This window comes from Cibotium barometz, chromosome 37 (genome assembly GCF_041138505.1).
Source record: "Cibotium barometz isolate CiBa-2024 chromosome 37, ASM4113850v1, whole genome shotgun sequence".
Taxonomy (NCBI): Eukaryota; Viridiplantae; Streptophyta; class Polypodiopsida; order Cyatheales; family Cibotiaceae; genus Cibotium; species Cibotium barometz.
In genome coordinates this window covers 3,695,623-3,715,570 of record NC_141082.1, presented here as the reverse complement: position 1 = coordinate 3,715,570, position 19,948 = coordinate 3,695,623, and the positions used below count along the sequence as shown (strand labels likewise).

General features: G+C 41.0%; 1 protein-coding gene across 1 annotated transcript; it reads left to right on the top strand.

Annotated features, from left to right (window-relative positions):
* Positions 1-4,684: 4,684 nt before the first annotated feature.
* LOC147616853 (uncharacterized) lies at positions 4,685-5,308 on the top strand. The gene is made up of 2 exons (XM_086776299.1): positions 4,685-4,994; positions 5,080-5,308. Exons 1-2 carry the CDS (start codon positions 4,751-4,753, stop codon positions 5,277-5,279), a joined length of 444 nt encoding a protein of 147 aa, XP_086632425.1. The 5' UTR covers positions 4,685-4,750; the 3' UTR covers positions 5,280-5,308.
* The last annotated feature ends 14,640 nt before the right edge of the window (positions 5,309-19,948 follow it).

Below are 19,948 nucleotides of genomic sequence, written 5' to 3'. Positions count from 1 at the left end.
TCCACCGCCAACCTATCGTACCCTACCCATCAAGCTTATGATCGAGATGCTAACCACTTTCGAAACCCAGACACCCCCCCAATCTACTCACTACCCCCTTGCAAAAGGCCAAGCAAGGCTCCAACTTTAGCTTCATCGGCCTTACGAGTTTGGGGCCACCGCTCCATAGCCCCATGTGCACCAATCACGACAAAGTGTAGGATTCCATCGTGCTCTATGGCTCTGTTATGATGGCTCTTTTATGATCGAGAAGCAATATGACCTCAGTGCAAGCAACCATGCCCATCCCTTGGCCACCTTCGTTGACTCAGTTCTTCCAACTATCTTAGTTCACCAACCCTCACCTACAACATGGGTATGTGCTATATCCATGGGGGAAGATGAAGCAGCAAATGGTTTTCCTTCTCAGTCAATGAGGCCTATGGTGGCCACTCTCTTCTCACCATTCTTTCTTGTGGACATGTGGTGTCCTTCTTCCTTGGTGAACCTCTTGGCCTACTTCACCACTTTCTCATGGACCTGTGTGTGTGGCGGTCCATTTGTAGCTTCAGCTCAACATGTGCCTCTCTACTTCTGGTGTTCACTGGGACAGTGAACGGATTAATTGGTGGGGGACATATAGCCACGCTCAATGCCCTGTGTCGGCACCCCCAAGCTCGTGAACCCCAAGGTTGGGCACCCCTAAGCTCGTGAATCCTAAGATCGGGCACCCCCAAGCTCATGAACCTCAAGGCCACCCACCAGTCACACAAGGCGGGAATCTCCAGCGGCCCCTCTCCCCCAAGTTTGGCTACCCACTTGACCAACGGGAAGCACTTGTGCTTGGCACCTCTCACCTACTCCAACGGCATCTATCAGTGCCCACTTTTAGCACTTGGCTCATGATAGCCCAAGGGGCCCCACCCTTTGTAAATAGAGAGACTCTGGTGTACTAAGGGGGAATCCCCATGCAATACATGATTTTGTGGTGTCCCAACTCCTTCCTACTTCCATCTTGTGTTACGTGCATGTCACTCTAGGTATAGCTCTTGTGTGGTGTCCCATTCTTGAGTCTGTGTGAGTGCGTAGTGGAGTGGGACAGAGAGGTCGCCATCTCCCTAGCCTGTGCCAACTCCTGAGAGTATACCGCCCTAGAGAGGACCCTAGTGATCTTTAGTGTGCTGACGCAACGAGCAACCGAGTTTGCTGCTACACAATTGCAGGTTGCAGGTATTATGTTACATTCATTAATGAACACACCATGAAAGTGTGGGTTTACTTCATGAAAGAGAAAAGTAAGGTGTTTTCTCACTTTCAGAGATTTACAGTCTTGGTTGAGAAGGAAAAAGGCATACAAATAAAATGCTTGAGACAAATTGTGGGAAATAGTATTTCTCCAATGAGCAGCGATTTCTTGAGAAAGTAGGGAATCAAGAGACATTCTACATGCAGGTACATTTCGTCAAAATGGTGTTATAGAAAGAAAAAATAGGCACATTGTAAAAGTGGCACGTGCCTTAATGGCTGAAAAAAATATACCACATTATTTTTGGGCAGAAGTAGTAGCAACTGTTGTGTACATTATGAACAAGACACCCACTACAGTTGTTTATTCATGGTATGATGCCTCAACAAAAGTTTATAGGCACAAGACCAGATGTGTCTCATTTGAAAGTGTTTAGGTGTATTGCATATGTGCATGTTCTTGATGAAGTAAGAACAAAGTTGGATTCAAAGGTAGAGAAATGTATCTTTATTGATTATGCTGTGGACTAGAAAGGTTCTAAATGGTATAACCCTACCACTTACAAGATGCAAGTAAGCAAAGATGTTGTCTTTGACAAGATGAGCAGCTGGTATGCACCGGCGATGAAGGCAATAGAAGATGTAGATGTAAGAGGTGTTGATGCTGCACCACATGTAGAGCAACAATCACATGTGCTTAGTGGACCTAGAGAGTTCTCTAGCAATGGATCCAATGTCAGTCCATGGTCAAGCAAGTTAAGGCCAGATGTAGGTACACATGTATCACACAAAGAGAAGGAAAAGATAGATCAACCTTTTGTGTCTGATCTGTTAGCAGGTCACTCATATGTGGATGGTGACTCTAGCGGCTCTGAGCAGATGCCTTGATGAGGAGCTTGGCATTATGTCTGTAGTTACTCCTACTGTAAGGAGAACCAAGGTTGTTTTGAGGACACCTGGCTGTGATTCAGGTGTACCTACGTCTACGAGGGTTAGGTACCTTGTTACCAAGTTAAGATATGATGGATATACAACCCATCATTATGCTTACATGTTTAAAGCAATAAAGGAGTTGGAGCGCACTTATTTTGAGTAGGCACTTGGAAATAAGAAATGGGAAGATGCCATGAATAAGGAGATGGCAGCGTTGGATGCAAACGCAACATGGAAATTAGTGCCTTTACCAAAGGAAAAGAAGGCAATTGGATGTAAGTGGGTGTATAAGGTCAAGCATAACGATGATTGTTCAGTGAGCAGATATAAGGCAAGATTGGTTGCCAAGGCCTATGCGCAGACTTATGGCATTGACTATGAGGAGACATTCAACCCGGTTGCAAGAATGGCAACTGCGAGAGCTATCATTACTATGGCAGTAGCAAAGGGTTGGTCTTCACATGAGATGGATGTAAAGAATGCCTTCTTGCATCGTGATTTGCAAGGAGAAGTATGCAACAAGATGTAGCCACCAGGTTGTTACTCTCACTCTTACACCTTATAAGAACCACATGACTATTAGACTTTTGACCTTTGTCATATACTGTCCTACTAGTCCCCTTGCCTTATATGTACATAAGTAAAGGTAGACCTCCTAACTATCATTGTGTTTAAGGTTTGGTTTGATAAATAAATTAGCACGGTACTAATTTCTTTATGGACTAATGAAATTAGCTTAACGTGGTGAGACGGCCTTGTTGTTAAATGTGTGTGTGTGTGTGTGTGTTTAATCATTGGTTTAATCATTGGTGAGACGGCCTTGTTGTTAAATGTGTGTGTGTGTGTGTGTTTAATCATTGGTTTAATAATATTGACATAATAGATTAGTTTAATAGCATTTGAGTTTTACTAGTTTAAAGTAGGTTACCTTGATAATCTCATTTTCATCTTTTAGTTTACTATACACCATCATTTCAAGGTCCACATTAAAATTCTTGAAGACTTTAATGCTTTGTTTAAATAATTATCATTAGCATCTTGATCTCTTGTCCTATGAGCGCATTCTTGTGTTGGGTTGCGTTGGTTGCTAAATGGGTGTTGAAACATACGCTAAATGTCTGCTGATGCATAATAAACACAGCTCCCAAGGCCCATGACCATGCATGCTTTTTAGCAGTGGGATGGATCGCTCTGCGAAGGCCTGTGACCATTCTTTTAGCAATGGAGTGCACAGGCCGTGGGATGCGGCTGTTTGAATCGAATCGACGTTGAGAGTGTGGGCTACGCCACCTTCAGTGCTAGCCCTTGTGATTAGTGACGATTTGCTCAACAACCCCCCAAACCTGTGAAGTACACGGTGTTGAATGTTGAGAGAGAGAGAGAGAGAGAGAGAGAGAGAGAGAGAGAGAGAGAGAGAGAGAGAGAGAGAGAGAGAGACGTTAAACCTTTGCTTTTGCTAAATAAGAGATCTTGCTGTGAGGTGGGCAAAGATGCTTGACAGAACCTCCTTTGCTAGCTATATGCACACTTGGAAAAACAATGATCTCTCTCAGACAAGTGTGTGCACACAATGATGATAAGCTAGCATTGTTGCATCTCAAGGCGAGGATGGCTGAATGTGTTGCTCAAGGAAAAATCCTATCAAGAATTTGAGTTGCATGTATTGTCAGCAGCAACCAAGCCTTTAAGTCTCCAGTACTCAGCTTTGCTCTTCTCAAAAGGTCTTTATATTCGTTCCATCCCATGTATTTCACCATGAAACCTTTATTTTCTTAAGCTTATACTCACTCCAAATTCCCAATCCTCCTGCAACCACTTGATGAGTGGGTTTTTTTTGGGAGAGTGTCCAAGTGTTTGTGATGCTTTTGCACATAAGCAGAGAGGCCTCAAGTTGCCTATGAATGTAGTTATTCATTTACTACATCTTTTGCTTGTACTGGTGCTAAGTAGACTGCTCACTCATCTTGTGCATGATGATGTTCTACAAGAGATCTTCATCCTCAAGAAGCCTTGTATGCAAGTTAGAAGAACCCTGTGGTGTATAGGGCACACTGGCTCACACCAGTGGACTAGGTTTGATTCCCAATAGGGCCATACTCTGTAGCAAATACACAAAAATTTACACTGTTTTTTGTATTAAACTGCAATCTGCACTTAATCTTTACCAAAACTACGCTTGCTTTATCAAGACAACAGAAGGAGAGAGGTTGAACATGAGAAAGAGATTGAGAGAGGGAGACGAAGAGAGATGTAGGCATATACAAGTTTGTGATCGTTTTGCAACCTTGCACGAGACAGAGAAAGACATAGAAACCAGATTAATGAGAGAGGAAACACATAGATTTCATAGAGGTGTCTTCCTTCCAAAAATGGTAGATACACCTTGATTTTCTATTAAGAGAAAATGTGCTGAAGTCCTTTGCTGAAGTCCTTTGGACATCAAAAAATGCTCACGAATATGCTATTTTATTCGAAAACACTAAAGAAGACTGGCACATGCTGAAGAATGCTAGTGCAACACACACACACACACACACACAAAACATGGGGGTACAGAAAAGGTTAAGAAAATAAGACCTAGCCAAGTTTGAACATGGTGGCTGCGGAGGACCGAAAGCTTCCAAGAGCTTACATCAAGAAGAAGGAGAAGAAGAAGAAGGAGCAGCAGCAGAAGCAGTTGAACGCACCGAGTGCTATCATAGCAAACTCGAATGCTTGGGGGAGGAGTGGAGTGCAATGGGAAACTCCGAGTTACCAAGCGAGGTGGCTAACTGGGGTGTTCGATTCGGCCCTTGGATCCTCTCTCTCTCAGCTGGAGCACAGCCCTCTTCTTCCAGGTGAGTTTTCTGACGCTGCTTCTTCTCCTTCTCCTTCTTCTGTGACACGCTCTCTGCCTAAACTACTGTGGACGTTGTGTGGCAGAGGACAGTTTCGTGCAGTTACAGCAGGAAAGAGAGCGAGACTCCAAGAATCTATGTGCGCATGTCAAGAGGATGTTCGGGGAGCCGTGGGTGGACATCCTCTGCAGAGGAGAGGGCAGTGCGTCCAACAAGGAGAAAGGGAGCCCGGCTCTGCTAATTCTTTGTAGCTCAGCTGCTCGATGCGTCGAACTTCTTAAGTAAAGTTTGCTGTCTGCTACAATACACCACAAGAGCGCCCTTTTTTTATTTTTTTGGTTTGTTTTGGGTTTTAAAAAAATCTCATTACGGGATGGCTAATATACCTTTGGTAGGCTGCCCTGCTTGGGGAACGCCATGACTGTTTGTATAACGAATCCAGCTAGTTTTAAAAGACAAAGTGTTGCACAAGCTGTCAGAACAGTCACGCTCAGGCCGTTTTAAGGGTCTAGAGGTTTGCCATTCCAAACCTCACTTCATGCCACTTTTCTCCTAGATAGCTTTACTTTTTTGTCTATTTGCCAGCTGTTCTTTTTCATTCCATCACGTAAGTAGTCTACGTGCCATTGTACATGTTGGCTGCAGTTTTTGGGCTCACAATCTCCAGGAATTATGTAGAATTCAAGTCATGTCCCCAAGCAGCGTGCCACATAAAACCTACAAATGTTTGCTCAAATTGACTCGTGCTTCTGTGGTGGACATATTTGTACCATAAGTCATGGACTTGAGTTACCATATAGGTTAGAGATGTGCAGTGAGCCCTAGTCCAGGGACCAGTTGTCATCAGGGTAGGCAGGGGTAGGTTAGTAAATCAGTGTGAAGCCTCGCACAGTTTTGTAACTCACTTGGAGTTGAACTTTTTACAGTGTCCGGGAAGCTTGTTAGTCTAAGAGCTATGCGCTGACCATTAATGCAATTAAACACTGAAATTTGCCACAACCTTAAACATATGCCACTAAATCCCCAACACTGTAAAAGAGAGATGTGCACAACTGACACCGCATACTGGCATACAAGCTAGAATGGGCTGAACTCCCCCCCCTTCCCCCCAAATGCCCCCTTGGATAATTTTATTACCAAGTAGTATTTGAAACCTATGCAAGCTCTGAGGGCTTACCCATAACAAGGGTTCTTGCTAGATTATCCATGTACATAATAACCATAACAAATGTACAATAGGTTTGTCCATCTCATGCCCAAGAATCCATGAACATATAAAGTATGTATGTAGAAGCCAATATACCTCTCTATCTCTACCATAATAGAACCATATGGGTGGGTACAAGTGGTACAATCTTCACTGCAGCCGGTACAGCTGGTGTAGGCTGGTACGGCAGGTACATGGCTGGTGCAGCCGGTACAATGACTAGTACAACAGGTATAGCGATTGGTTCAACAAGTAGAGGGGTTGGTGCGACCGGTACAGTAGGTACATGGGTTGGTGCAGTCGATACAAGTACAAGGGCTGGTACAAGGGGTACATTGGCTTTTGTAGAGGGGAGTGACGTAGTGTAGACTCTCCATAGAGTGATGTAGACAAGAAGGTGAGCAGCCAACATGTTAGAAGAGAGCATGCAACAAGAGAGAGCCTCTTGAATGGAGAGAGGGCTCCAATTTATAGATATGTGGCTCCCATGAGTAAAAATGGAAAGTGAAGGCTGTAATGACAAGTGGAGAGTTGATGTCTCACTTTGATGCACTTTTTTGCCACATGTCCCAATCTAAGAGATGGTTGTCCCCCATAAACTTCATCTCTAAAATTATCTCAGTTTGTAGACATTTTGTCAAAGGTGCTTCACCAAGTCCCCCCGTTTGCCTAGCTTACGGACGTAATGACATGAACGACATAATTTCTTTTCAGGGTTGTCCAAAAATAATAACCCTCGTAGATTTTAGGAGTGTGATTCTTTGTATTCCAGGATAATCCCCCATTCCCAAAGCTTGTACTTTCCAAATATTTAGACGTCTTGGAGTCCACTAGACCCCTTTCATACTGGGAAATGTTTAGGTTGGTGGGCAAGCAACATTTTTGAAGATACTCCATGATCAAACTCCATTGATTGTTCATCTCTGAAGCAAAAGCGATCATCTTTCCAATAGCGAAAGGTTGTAACAACGACCAAAGAAAAATAAGCGATCAGTATACATGGTGAGTGTCACTGGTGTGCATCTGCTGCTGCAACGCCGGCCCATCTCCGCCATGTCACTTGCTATGCTCCTATGTAACTGCCGTGTTTGAAGCTTCTGTCTTCTTCGAGCAGTCTCAACCCGCCTCCAAAGCACGACTTTACCTGCCACCAGTAGTACTTGCTCGCCACCATCAGTTTTCAACACCAATTTGGTGCTTCTTAGAATCAGGTAAAAAACATCTAATTGACGTTCTTGCACTCTTAAAAAATTAGGGCTTTCTTGAAATTACAACAATTAGCCCACAATTGAAGTCCGTGCAACAATATAATTTTTGGGTTTTTCAAAGTTAGGGTGAAAATTGCCTAATTGAAGCCTCCACAAATTCTAAAATTTGGGACTTTTCCAAATAGAAGCCTCCTTCGATACATTGAAGACGTTCCGGGTCCTCTGCCCTAGCCACCGGGCCTAAAATGACTGGCCAAGCATTAATTTCTTGGTGACGCCGTCATAAATGACATCTTCATCGACGCTTCACCAGCTTCGAAAGTTTCTAAACTTCCATTCCCAATTTTTATGTGCGAGTGTCATGGGTCCTCTGCTGCCCAGGTCGCCCTCTGAAAAAGATATGTCAAAAGTGTTCGTCATGTATGTCAGTTTTTATGTGTTTATAGCGCCTTGTCTTATAAAAGGCTCGAGTACTTCAAGTTATCCTTGTTTAGGTCCATAGGGGTTGATTGTTTGAGAGACTGTAGCCACCAAGGGTGCCAACACTGGATGGACCATCGTAACAACGTCACACGGCCACAGTGGGTCAACCTAGAGGTACCATTTAGAGCATTCGGTGGACCATCCAGAAGTGGAGGCACACCACAATGGACACAAAGAGTGGTGCATGCACCGGCATTGAAGACAACGATTGGCATTCCAACGGACGAGCATCTTGCAGAGATGGGAGATTCTACCAAAACGCTGCCTCCTCGGGGCATCTACCAAAGACAGGAGATGCCACTGACTCCACCGACTTCAACACGTCTTGTCGGATTGCTTATATGGTCCTTGAACTCATCCTGAAGGACATCCTTCATCCCTCTATCATCATCGATCGACTTCATGCTATATCCTTGTTACTACATTGTAGCCTTAGCCTTGGGCTAGAAGAGATCACTGCTACGTGCATTGAGGATGAAGTTTCTGATGAGAATGGAGAAATCCTATTCACCTCATGTATAGATGCTACACAACTTGTTGCCATGGATTCATATGTGTTTAGTGATTGGATCATTGATTCAGGTGCTATGTTACTCCACATCGAGAGTGGTTTATCACATATGATGCATCAAGAAAAGGATGCGTATGTCTTGGTAATGACTATGCATGCCAGATTGCAGGAGCTGGCAATGTGCATCTAAAGTTTCATAATGGATCCTCTTTCATCTTAAAGGATGTCAGACGTGCCAAAATTGACAAAAAGCATGATCAGTGTAGGATAGTTAGATGATGCGGGCTATCATTGCCAATTTGGTGATCACTCTTGGAAGATCTCCAAGGGTTCTCTTGTTATAGCCCATGGACCAAAGTGTGGTACTTTGTACACACTTCATGTGTCATCTATTAAAAATCATGTAATTTGTGTGACCGAGTACCCAAACACCTCTTTGTGGCATCGCCGATTGGGTCATATGTCTGGAAAAGGAATGAAAATGTTGTCTCATTTTGGTTATGTCCCTCGCTTCAATTTTTCTTATTTTTCTATGTGTAAGCATTGTTTATATGGTAAACGGACACATTCATCACATAGAAGAGTGGGACAACACAAGAGTGAACCACTAGAACTTGTTCATAGTAGTGACTTATGTGGGCCTATGCCTACTTTATCTTTGGGTGGTGCATCATACTTTGTCACGTTCATAGATGACTTCCCACGCAAGGTGTGGGTGTATCCTTTAAAGAAAAAGGATGATGTTTTGATAGTGTTTCAGAAGTTTTTCACCCTTGTGGAGAATCAGTCTGGCAAGAGACTAAAGTGTCTGAGAACTGACAATGGTGGGGAATATGTCTCTAAGGCATTTCAGTCATTTTGTGATTCAAAAGGAATCAAGAGGGAATTGACTGCCCCGTACACTCCTCCACAAAATGGCATTGCCGAGAGGATGAATCGTACTATCCAAGAGAAGATTCGTTGCATGCTATCTAATGCAAAATTGCCTAATGGATTTTGGGTAGAGGCAGTGTGTACTGCTGTTCATCTCATTAATAGGTCTCCTAACAAGGTCATACATGAGAAGGTTGATGAAGAGCTTTGGTCCGGAAAGCCACCTTCTTATAAGCATCTTAGAGTTTTTGGCTTGCGAGGCATATTGCCATGTTCCCAAGGAATTTTGGGACAAGTTGGCTCCAAAGTCAAAGAAATGCATTTTTCTTGGCTATGGTGATTCTGTGGTGGGGCGAGATGGGCTATCGCTTATGGGACCCAGGAAGGTTATTCACAGCAATGATGTGTATTTCAATGAAGAAAAGATAAAAGGCCTACATCTACTATGGAGATAAGAAGGGTTATCTTTCAAGAGGATGAACGTGTGCATGACAGGCAACATGCTGGTCAAAATGAACAACAAGCAGTCCCTAATGTACCTGCTGAAGTGCAAGGTGATAGAGTGGAACAACAAGCAGTTCAGGCTCAGCTTGTCACATAAGGAGGTCCACATGTGTTTCACATCCTCCTGATTGTTATGTTCCATCTCTTGATTATGTCATGTTGACAGATTGCGGAGAGCCCTTCTGCTATATAAAGAGGCCATGCAAATGGATGATAGGAAGAAGTGTGAGAGAGCTATGCAATCGGAAATGGACTCGCTGCTTAAGAATGAGACCTAGGATTTGGTGAAATTGCCTAAGGATAAGCAGGCATTACCATGCAAATGGGTCTACAAAATGAAGGTTACGCCTAATGATGGCAAACCAAAGTACAAGGCATGGCTCGTTGTTGCGAAAGGCTTTAAGCAACAATAGGGCATTGACTTTGATGAGATCTTTTCTCCTGTTGTCAAGATGACTACACCCTGCGGTTTGTTCTTGGGTTGGTTGCCAGAGAGGACATGGAACTTGTCCAAATGGATGTTAAGATAGCGTTCTTGCATGGTGACCTTCATGAGGATATTTATATGCAACAAACTGGAAGGATTCGTTGAGAAGAGCAAGGAAAAATTGGTGTGCAAGTTAAAGAAGAGTCTTTATGGCTTGAAATAGGCACCAAGAGAGTGGTATCATAAGTTCCACTTATTTATGCTCTCTTAGGCTTACAAAAGGAGTGACACTGATGATCACTATCTCTATACAAAGCAAGCTCAGGATGGTAGTTTGCTAATTTTGATCCTTTATGTGGATGATATGCTAGTTGCCAAGAGAAGAACAATGATGATATTTCAACCTTGAAGTCAAAATTACATGCACATTTTGACATGAAAGACTTAGGTGAGGCAAGTCACATACTTGGTATGTGCATTCGATGAGATAAAGCTAAGAAATTGCTTTATTTGTCTTAAGCTGAGTACATCTCCAAGGTGCTGAAGCGTTTCAATATTGAGAGAGGGAAAGCATTGAGTACTCCATTGCCTCCATATGTGAAACTCAGTCAGAATGATTGCCCAAAGTTTGATGAGGAGAAGGCTGAAATGGCAAAGGTGCCTTATTCATCTGCTGTTGGGAGTTTGATGTCTACTATGATTGCTACACGTCTAGACATTGCTTTTGCAATTGGAATGGTTAGCAGATACATGTCAAACCCTAGCAAGAAACATTGGGAGTCAGTCAAAGGGATCATGAGATACCTGAATGGTACAAAAGACGTGCATTTGCTTTGGAAGTCAAGAAACAAGTGTAAGTGGTTACACGGATGTAGATTATGCAGGTGATTTGGACAAGCCTGAAGGTCCACTTCGGGCTATGTTTTCACATTCATCAGAGGCGCAATTTCATTGGTGATCTCGGTTACAAGATTGTGTTACCATGTCTACTACTAAGGCTGAGTATGTTGCAGCATCAGAGGGCTTGCAAGGAAACTTTATGGCTTGCTCGTCTAGTGGGAGATTTGGGCATAAGCATTGAGATGCCAGTGCTACATTGTGATAGTCAGAGTGCTATACAACTAGCAAAGAATCCAGTGCTTCATGCGAAGACAAAGCATGTGGCTGTGAAGTATCACTTCATTCGTCGTGAGGTGTTGGAGGATAAGCGGATGCAGCTTGCTAAGGTTCACACTAGTGAAAACCCTGTAGATCTTCTTACCAAGGGTCTACCTTTAGAGTGGTTCGCACATTGTCAGACTTTGATGGGCATTTGGTAGATAATCGTTTCTACCATTTTTGTATGTATATGTAGATATATATATATAGGCACCCCATTACTTAAAGGCACATTGGCCTTTAAGTGGGAGGTTGTTGGGGTAATAAAGCCCATTGTGCCAACCCTAATAAGTGGGCGGTCGGGCACCATTCTCTATAGTCTAAGTAATAAGGATTCTCTCAAGCCCTAGTCACTCATTGTGACAAGGAGTCCACATCTTGTGTCTTCTTCTTCTTCTCCATCTTTGTGCTACTCCACAAGCACACATACGCTTTGTGCGCACTCTTCAGAGAAAGTCATCAAAGAATGGTCCTAGGATCATATTTTCATGCTTTTGTGCAGGCAAGAATCACCCTAGGGTCATTTCTTTTTTGAAAGAGTGTGTGTGTTTATTTGCAACAAGCAAGAATGGCCCTAGGGCCATTCTTCCATGCTTACACACACAACACAAACATACATTGAGAAAGTTTCATGCTTTTGTGCATGTAAGAATGGCCCTAGGTTCTTTTTCCTTTTTCAGAAAGTGTGTGTGTGTATCTGCAAGCAGCAAGAGAGGCCCTAGGGACATTCTTGCATACTTGTACACACATAGGAAATGAAAAAATAATAAAAGAATTTCCCTAGGGCCATTTTTTTGCAGGCACACATGCACACACTCAAAAAATAATAAAAGAATTTCCCTAGGGCCATTTTTTTGCATGCACACATGCACACACTAAAAAAAAAAAGAATGGGTGGACCTATGGCCATTCTTGCGTACTTTTTTGAATAGTTCCAGGAAGTTCTTGCATGCACACATGTACACACTAAAAAAAAAAAAGAATGGGTGGACCTACGGCCATTCTTGCGTACTTTTTTGAATGACCATAAAATAGTGGTGCTAGGGCCATTCTTACATGCACATAGGCATGTAAGTAAGAATGGACCTACGGCCATTCCTCAATGCTTGCACACACACATGCAGTGTAAAAAATCATAGACATTTTTTATCCTTTTAGGTGCTCTTGTGCATATAGGAATGGTTCAAGGAAATGTTTTTAATATGGTTACTTATGAAGATTGTAATATCTTCAATGATAGGTATGGATTCTCAACCTGGAGAAAAGGTCTTCATGGTGGTAGCAAGTGAGTGTGTTGGTGTTCCTATCTTGTAATGTAAGAGTTGCCTCATTAATTTTATGTAATGTTCAAGTCCATTGGTGTAGTTCCCTTCAAAACCACTTTTTTACAAATGGTTTTTATCATCACCACCACCTTTCGACATGATTTTCAACACTTTCTTCTCACAAATATGTTTATATAGAGAAACTAATACAACAAGCTTCCTAACAATGATTATTAACACCACCTTTCTCCATTACATATTAGATATCTCAATATCTTTTCCCACATTAAGTGACAAATTCCCAAATTATATGAAACCTCTCGATTTCAATATTCCCATAATGCGATATTTTTCCCATAATATCTAAAATATGGAGTTGCTTCTTTTGCACATGCTCATAGATGTCACTTTCACCATATAAGCAATCAAATTGCATTAAGCTCTTTCTAAAGCATTTGTTATTAGCTCTTTTAGCAACTAGTCTTAATGACACTTAGGATTTCCTAGATAATTAATGCCCTTAGTAATGGCAGCATGTGATAAGAGAAACATAGTAGCTAATGCATTCATTTGGCAACTCACACACATTTTCAAATAGCATGCATATCAAGTACATTAAGGAAAGATGTTAACACAATCAACACAAGATTGAGGGTCAAATTTCTTGAGGACGACCCCCCTTGAAAGGCTTTGCATTAATCTTTGCTCTTCAACTCTTTATAAAAAGGGAGTGGCTTGAATTAATATATCATTATTTTAGGATTATGGAGGCTATCCCATGAGCTTGTTGGCTTAATTCTGTCATGCACTACGTTGTCCTCTTCTCAAAGCCTCAGTGGCTATTCAAGCTAAGAGTACTTGTGGAGAAAAGGAGATTTTTGAAGAGGATGAGGGAAGGAGCTTGAGATGAAAGTGCTCCATAGCCTATACTACCAAGGGTAGGTACATAATCATAAGCATATAGCTTGCATATGGGTGCTTGAGCTTGAAGAGCTTTGTGAGAGCGCTCTCACTTGAGCTCTTGAACAATCCAATTTGACTTGTGATGAGAGAGATATACTTTCTTGAATCTCACAACTTGGAGAGGTGGAAAGGGATGCCAAAATTAGCATCCATGTGGCTAGAGAGAGGTGGAGTATGGGTACGACATGGGAGGAGGGCACCTAGTTCTTGCCCTCTAAATGTGTCAAAAGTGTCCCAAATTGACCAAAGAAATCCTATATTCCCATTTTCATTATCCTTTTCCCTCACTCCCACTTTTTGCCACCTCCTGTAAGCCTTATTTTGGTAATTTTTAAGTCCCATGGAGGCCTGTTTCCATGCACTTGTGAAGTGGCATTCACCTTTTGGCACTTCCCTAGCCTTGAATTCACTTTCATACATGCCTTGTTGTCCAACAACATGTTCTTTCTTGTGCTTCCTCTTTCCTGAATGACTACTTTTAGAGAGAAAAGCCTTTAAAAAGCACAACATGTTGTTGTCCAACAACATGTTCTTTCTTGTGCTTCCTCTTTCCTGAATGACTACTTTTAGAGAGAGAGAAAAGCCTTTAAAAAGCACAAAACTTATCAAAATTAAAATTTGATGACATTACCCCTCTCCCTTGAAGTCATAGTCATCCTTGATTGTGCTTGTATCGCGTAAAGAAGACCGTCTATGCTCTAGATCCACATTTGAGCAAGAATACATTCCTAAACTAGATGGAAAGTCTAGTAGTTAGGTGTGTAGGAGACAAAGTCATAGCTAAACTATTCCTTGGAAACATTGGTGTACACATATAAAACATTTTAAAGCACATTAGTAAAGCAAAAGAAACATCGCATTAAATCTTTAAACATTTTTATACATCAATGTCTTGGTTATCATTTAAATCATGAAGAAACTTATAATCTTGCAAAAAGGCAAGAGAATCCTTCAACTAGGGTTCTTGCATCCATTTAGCATCTTCAAGTTGATAATTCTTAAACTTAATTAAATACCTTCATATTACCTTACTTCTTTGAAGAATTTTATCCTCATTCTTAAGGGGATGGCTTGAGATTGTAGGATCTCCTCTTGCTCCTCAACCTGAGGAGAATCCTCTTTTATTGGGTCCATCAGGGGTGTACCTTTAAATGGCTTAAGTAGACTCACATCATGAAAGGCTTTATGTAGACATTTCATTGATTCTTTTAAAAATCTAAAATGGACCATAATACCTCTTAGCAAGCTTAGGATAAATCGTTTGATGACATGTGAGCTTTCCTTGCCAATCCTTGCCCATCTTTTGATGTAAACAAAACTTGGGAAACTTGAGCAAGACCCATTCATCTTCTTTTAGCTCTGAAGGCCTTCGATGCTTATCAATAGCCTATTTTTGTTTTTATTTGTGACACTTCAATTGCTTCTTTTATCTGTTGAAAACCTATCTTGATGTCATGCACATACTCATCAGCTCTGTTGTTGCTGCAAATATGTTTGAATGCATCCTTAAGATGGGCGGAGGATTTGGGCGGCCTTCAACTATCTCAAATTGAGACGTCCCTATAGAGGTATGACCATATTATTATGTGCAAACTCTACCAAATGTAAGTATTTCTCCCATTGTTTACTTTGATCTTTCTCCCCAACATAGCTTTTGAGAAGATCAATAATAATGGAATTCACAATCTCTATTTGCCTAGTGCCAAAATTTTCAAATAGACCCCTCCAAAAGAGACTTGTCATTCTTGGGACTCTATTAGAGACTATTAAAGTTGGCATCCCATGGTACTTGAAAATTTTGGATTTGAATATGATAGCCTTGTGGTGCAACTTAATAGTCTTCTTAATAAGTATGAAGTGAGACTATTTTCTAAATTGGTCTACTAGTATCCATATGCTTGTATTTCTAGGTATGGGCTTGGGCAATCCAAAGATGAAGTCCATTGAAATACTCTCCCATGGAGCTTCTAGAATTCACAATGGTGGTAACAATCCAGGGGCTTTTCCTCTATCATACTTGACCTTTTGACATACCATGCCAATATTTTTTTACATAATCATGGACGTCCTTTTGCATAGAGGGCCAAGAGAAACAAGTTTCTATTACTTGAGTAGTGGCTTGGATGCCACGATGCCTTGCATATGGTGGAGCATGAGATTTGTACATACAATATACAGCACCTTCTCACAAAGTTGGTTACACATAGTCATGAACCATGCAAAGGTTCATGGGACTTGTTACTCTTTAAATCTACCATGATAGAGATATAGACATCACATTGTGCATACATGTCAATCATGCTTTCAAGATGATGATTGTATGCTATGGAGATGGCATTTACTCTAGGCCTTCATGAGACTGCATTCGCAAACTGCACTTTGCTTTCTAGGGATGTGGGCTATGTGAAAATCAAATTAAGAGAGAAAATTAGCCTATACCATTTGCTTATCAAAAAGCTTATTTTGCATAAGAAAGCATTTAATTCTTTGGTGATCTATACATTTTATGAAGGGTGCACCCACCAACAAGTAATGCTTCCAAGAATCTAGAGCATGGATAACTATTGCAAGAAATTAATCCTCATAGATTCCTACTACTTATTCTTGTGAGTTCAACCCTCTACTTTCATAAGCAATAGGATGTCCTTCTTGAGAAAGAATAGCCCCAATGCTATCACCACAAGCATCACAATCAACTTTAAAAGGCTTAGTGAAATCAGGGAGTACCACAAAAGTGGTTTTGTCATAAGCCTTTCCTTGATCTCTTTAAAAGTATTCTCTTCTTTCATGGTCCATTGAAATTTGGCCTTTTTCTTTTTCATTTGAATCGTGAAGTGGACCCATATAGTAGAGAACTTATAAATAAAGCATCTATAATAGGAGCACATGCTAATAAAGCTTCTTAACTCACAAAGGTTCTTTGGTTGTGGCCACACATCTACTACCTTAGGCTTCTCAAGATCCATTTGGGTACCCTTCTTAGAGATAATATGACCAAGGTACCTAATCTCATTAAGGAAGAACTCACTTTTCTTCCCATCTACATAAAGTCTATTAGCAGGCAATTCTTCAAAATTTATCTTAAAGTGCTCTTTGTTTTCTTTTATTGTCCTAGAGTAGATGATAATATCATCGAAGAACCTCCAACATATGCCCTATTCTTCCTAAATAATCTTTCCATTAACCTATTATAAAAGGTTGTTGGAGCATTGGCAAGGCCAAAGGGCATCACCACGTTTTCATACAAGCCAAACTATGTACAAAAAGTAGCCTTATGGATGTCATGATGTACTATCATTATTTGATGATAGCCACTTTTCAGGTCTATCCTACTAAAGAAAGATGAACCTTGTAGCTTGTCAAAAATGTCCTCTATAAGAGGGATTGGAAATCAATCCTTGATCATGTTCTTGTTTAGTGCACAATAGTCCATGCATGTGCAATAGGACCCATCCTTCTTTTGCACTAACAATGCAAGTGAGAAAAAGGGATATGAACTAGGTTGTACCATCCCCTTCTCAAGAAGCTCATTCACTAGAGAGAGTAACTCTTCTTGTTGTGCATGAGAAACATGATATGGGTGCTTATTAGGGGGTGCACTACTACGTGGCACTAATTCAATCCTATGGTCATCCTCTCCTCATGAAGGAGGTAACTCACTAGGAATAGTCTGAAAAACAATTACTATATGCTTGAAGGAAAGAGATATAATTCATTTTATCACATGAAAGCTCATATTAGTATTAGACATTTGAGAGAGTGTATCATGAGGGGAAGGAGAGTCTTTGACAAAAATCATATACACAAAAAGATAAGATTTTATTGACTTTTGTACATCACTAGATACACAAGTGTATGGTGCTTCCCTTCTTCTTTTTAGTGCTAATACTAATAGCTTTACCTCTATGATGAAAAGTGATATTTCTAAGCGAGGTGTGGGACATGCGATGAACTCATGGCACCCCAAAGATAACATCCTCATACAACAAAGGAGATAAATAAAACTCCTCTTAATCAACATAGCCTTGAACATGTAGCCGAATCTTCCTAATCTATGGCATGATAGGGACTTGTTGCCCTTTAAAGGCTCCATCGGTGTTGAGTGCAGGTCCCATTTCTTTAGTCTTAATGCCTAGTTTTTGGGCTAGCTCAACTGAAATCAAATTATGGGAAGAGCCAGGATCAAAGAGTATGAAGGCATCTCGATCCCTAACTTTCCCCCATGCCTAGCATAGTTGATTAGCATCATTTTGCATGGTTGATGGGAAACTTACTTGTGAAGCTTGAGGAGAACACTTCTTGGTAGCCTTTATGGGACAAGCATGATAAGAGTGCCTTGCTCTCCGCACTTAAAGCATCAATTCTCCTTCTTGTACTTTTCAAGCTCCTCAGGTGGTGAGAGATTGTTTTTCCCCTTATGTACACCCCTCTCTTTCTTCTTTATGTTGCTCTTAGAGTCTTGAGGAGGCCCCTCATTGTTGGGAGTTTTTTCACCCTTGCCATACAACTTGATAGTCGTCTTGTTAAGAGGGAAAATCTTATTATCCACCAATGAGTGATGGATGACTTCAAAGACATTTTCATTGAGGCCAACCAAGTACTACTGCTTTTGCTTAGAAAAGTTTATCTTATGGAAGATAGTGTCTTTGAGATGCAAATCCCAAAACTTGTCTACATAATGTTGCATAGTCTCTCCCTTTTTGAGCTTGAGAGCATGCCATGCTATCACTACATCATCCTTGGCTAGGAATTTCTCCAAAATGATAGCAACCCTACACACTCACCAAGTCTTGGGCCTTCAATCCTTGTTGAAGAGTTGCCCACCATTGGCGAGCAGACCTTTTCATGTACATAGCCACATGGCATAGCTTTGAGTGTTCGGTGAAGTGCTCCCCACCAAATGCAATATCAAATTGTTGGATAAAGATTAGCACTTTATCCATATTGCCATACATGCCATCAAATGCGAGAAAAGTCATAGTATTTACACCCTCTTTGAACTTTTGAAGCTTGCGAGCTCTCTTCCAAGTATGTTAGTTACTTTTGTGCCTTCATCGTGCACGAGTAAGAGCACTTGACCTTTCTTGTGGAGAGCTTCGTTCATTATATTTTAAGGGTAGAAGGCTTGATGAAGGTGAAGGAGACCTTCTTCTTCATTGATGGAATTGGCTTCTTTCACTTCTTCCACTTTTGGATGAGGAGGACCCATCGATAGAAGGATATCTTTGCCTTCTATGAGTGCACTTAGGAGAGCGATGGGAACTTCATTATTGAGGAGTGCTTGATGGAGATTGGCCGTCCCATTTCAAAGGCCTTCTAACATTCTCACTTGATTGTGGAGAATTGACTTCTTGAAGAAGAGGAGAAGACCTTGTTGTAAGAACCATGCCATGACCAAACATCAAAGCTTAAACCATGGGATTTAAAGATGCATTATGTTGTGCATCATGCAAGCATTGTACTAGATTTATTAGAGCATGGGTTCCTTGTGTTGATGCTTCATTTTCCTTAAAGTTTACTTGGTGGCAAAACTATGTTCATTGTGTGGAATAGAAGACATGATTTAATTAAAAGTATTGGTTTTAATTAAAGAAACACCTAAAAAGCATTTATGTGAGTGCTTGGATAATAGCTTAATTAAAAGTATTAGTTTTAATTAAAGAAACACCTATGAAGCTTTGATACCAATGAAATCAAATTGCATTAAGCTCTTTCTATTTGCTTTTAGCTCTTTTAGCAACAACTAGTCTTAATGACACTTAGGCTTTCCTAGATAATTAATGCCCTTAGTAATGGTAGGATGTGATAAGAAAAACATAGTAGCTAATGCATTCATTTGGCAACTCACACACGTTTTTAATTAGAATGCATATCAAGCACATTAAGGAAAGATGTTAACACAATTGACACAAGATTGAGGACTATATTTCTTGAGGTTGACCCCCCCCTCAAAAGGCTTTGCATTAATCTTTTCTCTTCAACTCTTTACATAGAGAGTAGCTTGAATTAATACATCATTAGGACCATGGAGGCTAGGATATCCATAACCCATGAGCTTGTTTGCTTGCTTCTCTCATGCACTACATTGTCCTCTTCTCAAAGCCTCAATGGCTATTCAAGCCAAGAGTACTTTTTGTGAAGAAAAGGATAGCTTTGAAGAGGATGAGGGAAGGAGCTTGAGATGAAAGTGCTCCATAGCCAAAGTATCATACATCTACCAATGGTAGATATGATTAAAGGAAAGAAACATACAAAAATTGAAGTGCAAAATAAAATAACCTTACCTATGTTCCTCTTTGAAAAACGTGGATAGACGCATAAACTATGCATTTGGACATGTAATTGGTGATCATTC

Coding starts and splice junctions, on each gene's coding strand:
- LOC147616853 (XM_086776299.1), top strand. CDS start 4,751: ATGGTGGCTGCGGAGGACCGAAAGCTTCCAAGAGCTTACATCAAGAAG. Junction 4,995..5,079: donor GCACAGCCCTCTTCTTCCAG/GTGAGTTTTCTG, acceptor GTTGTGTGGCAG/AGGACAGTTTCGTGCAGTTA.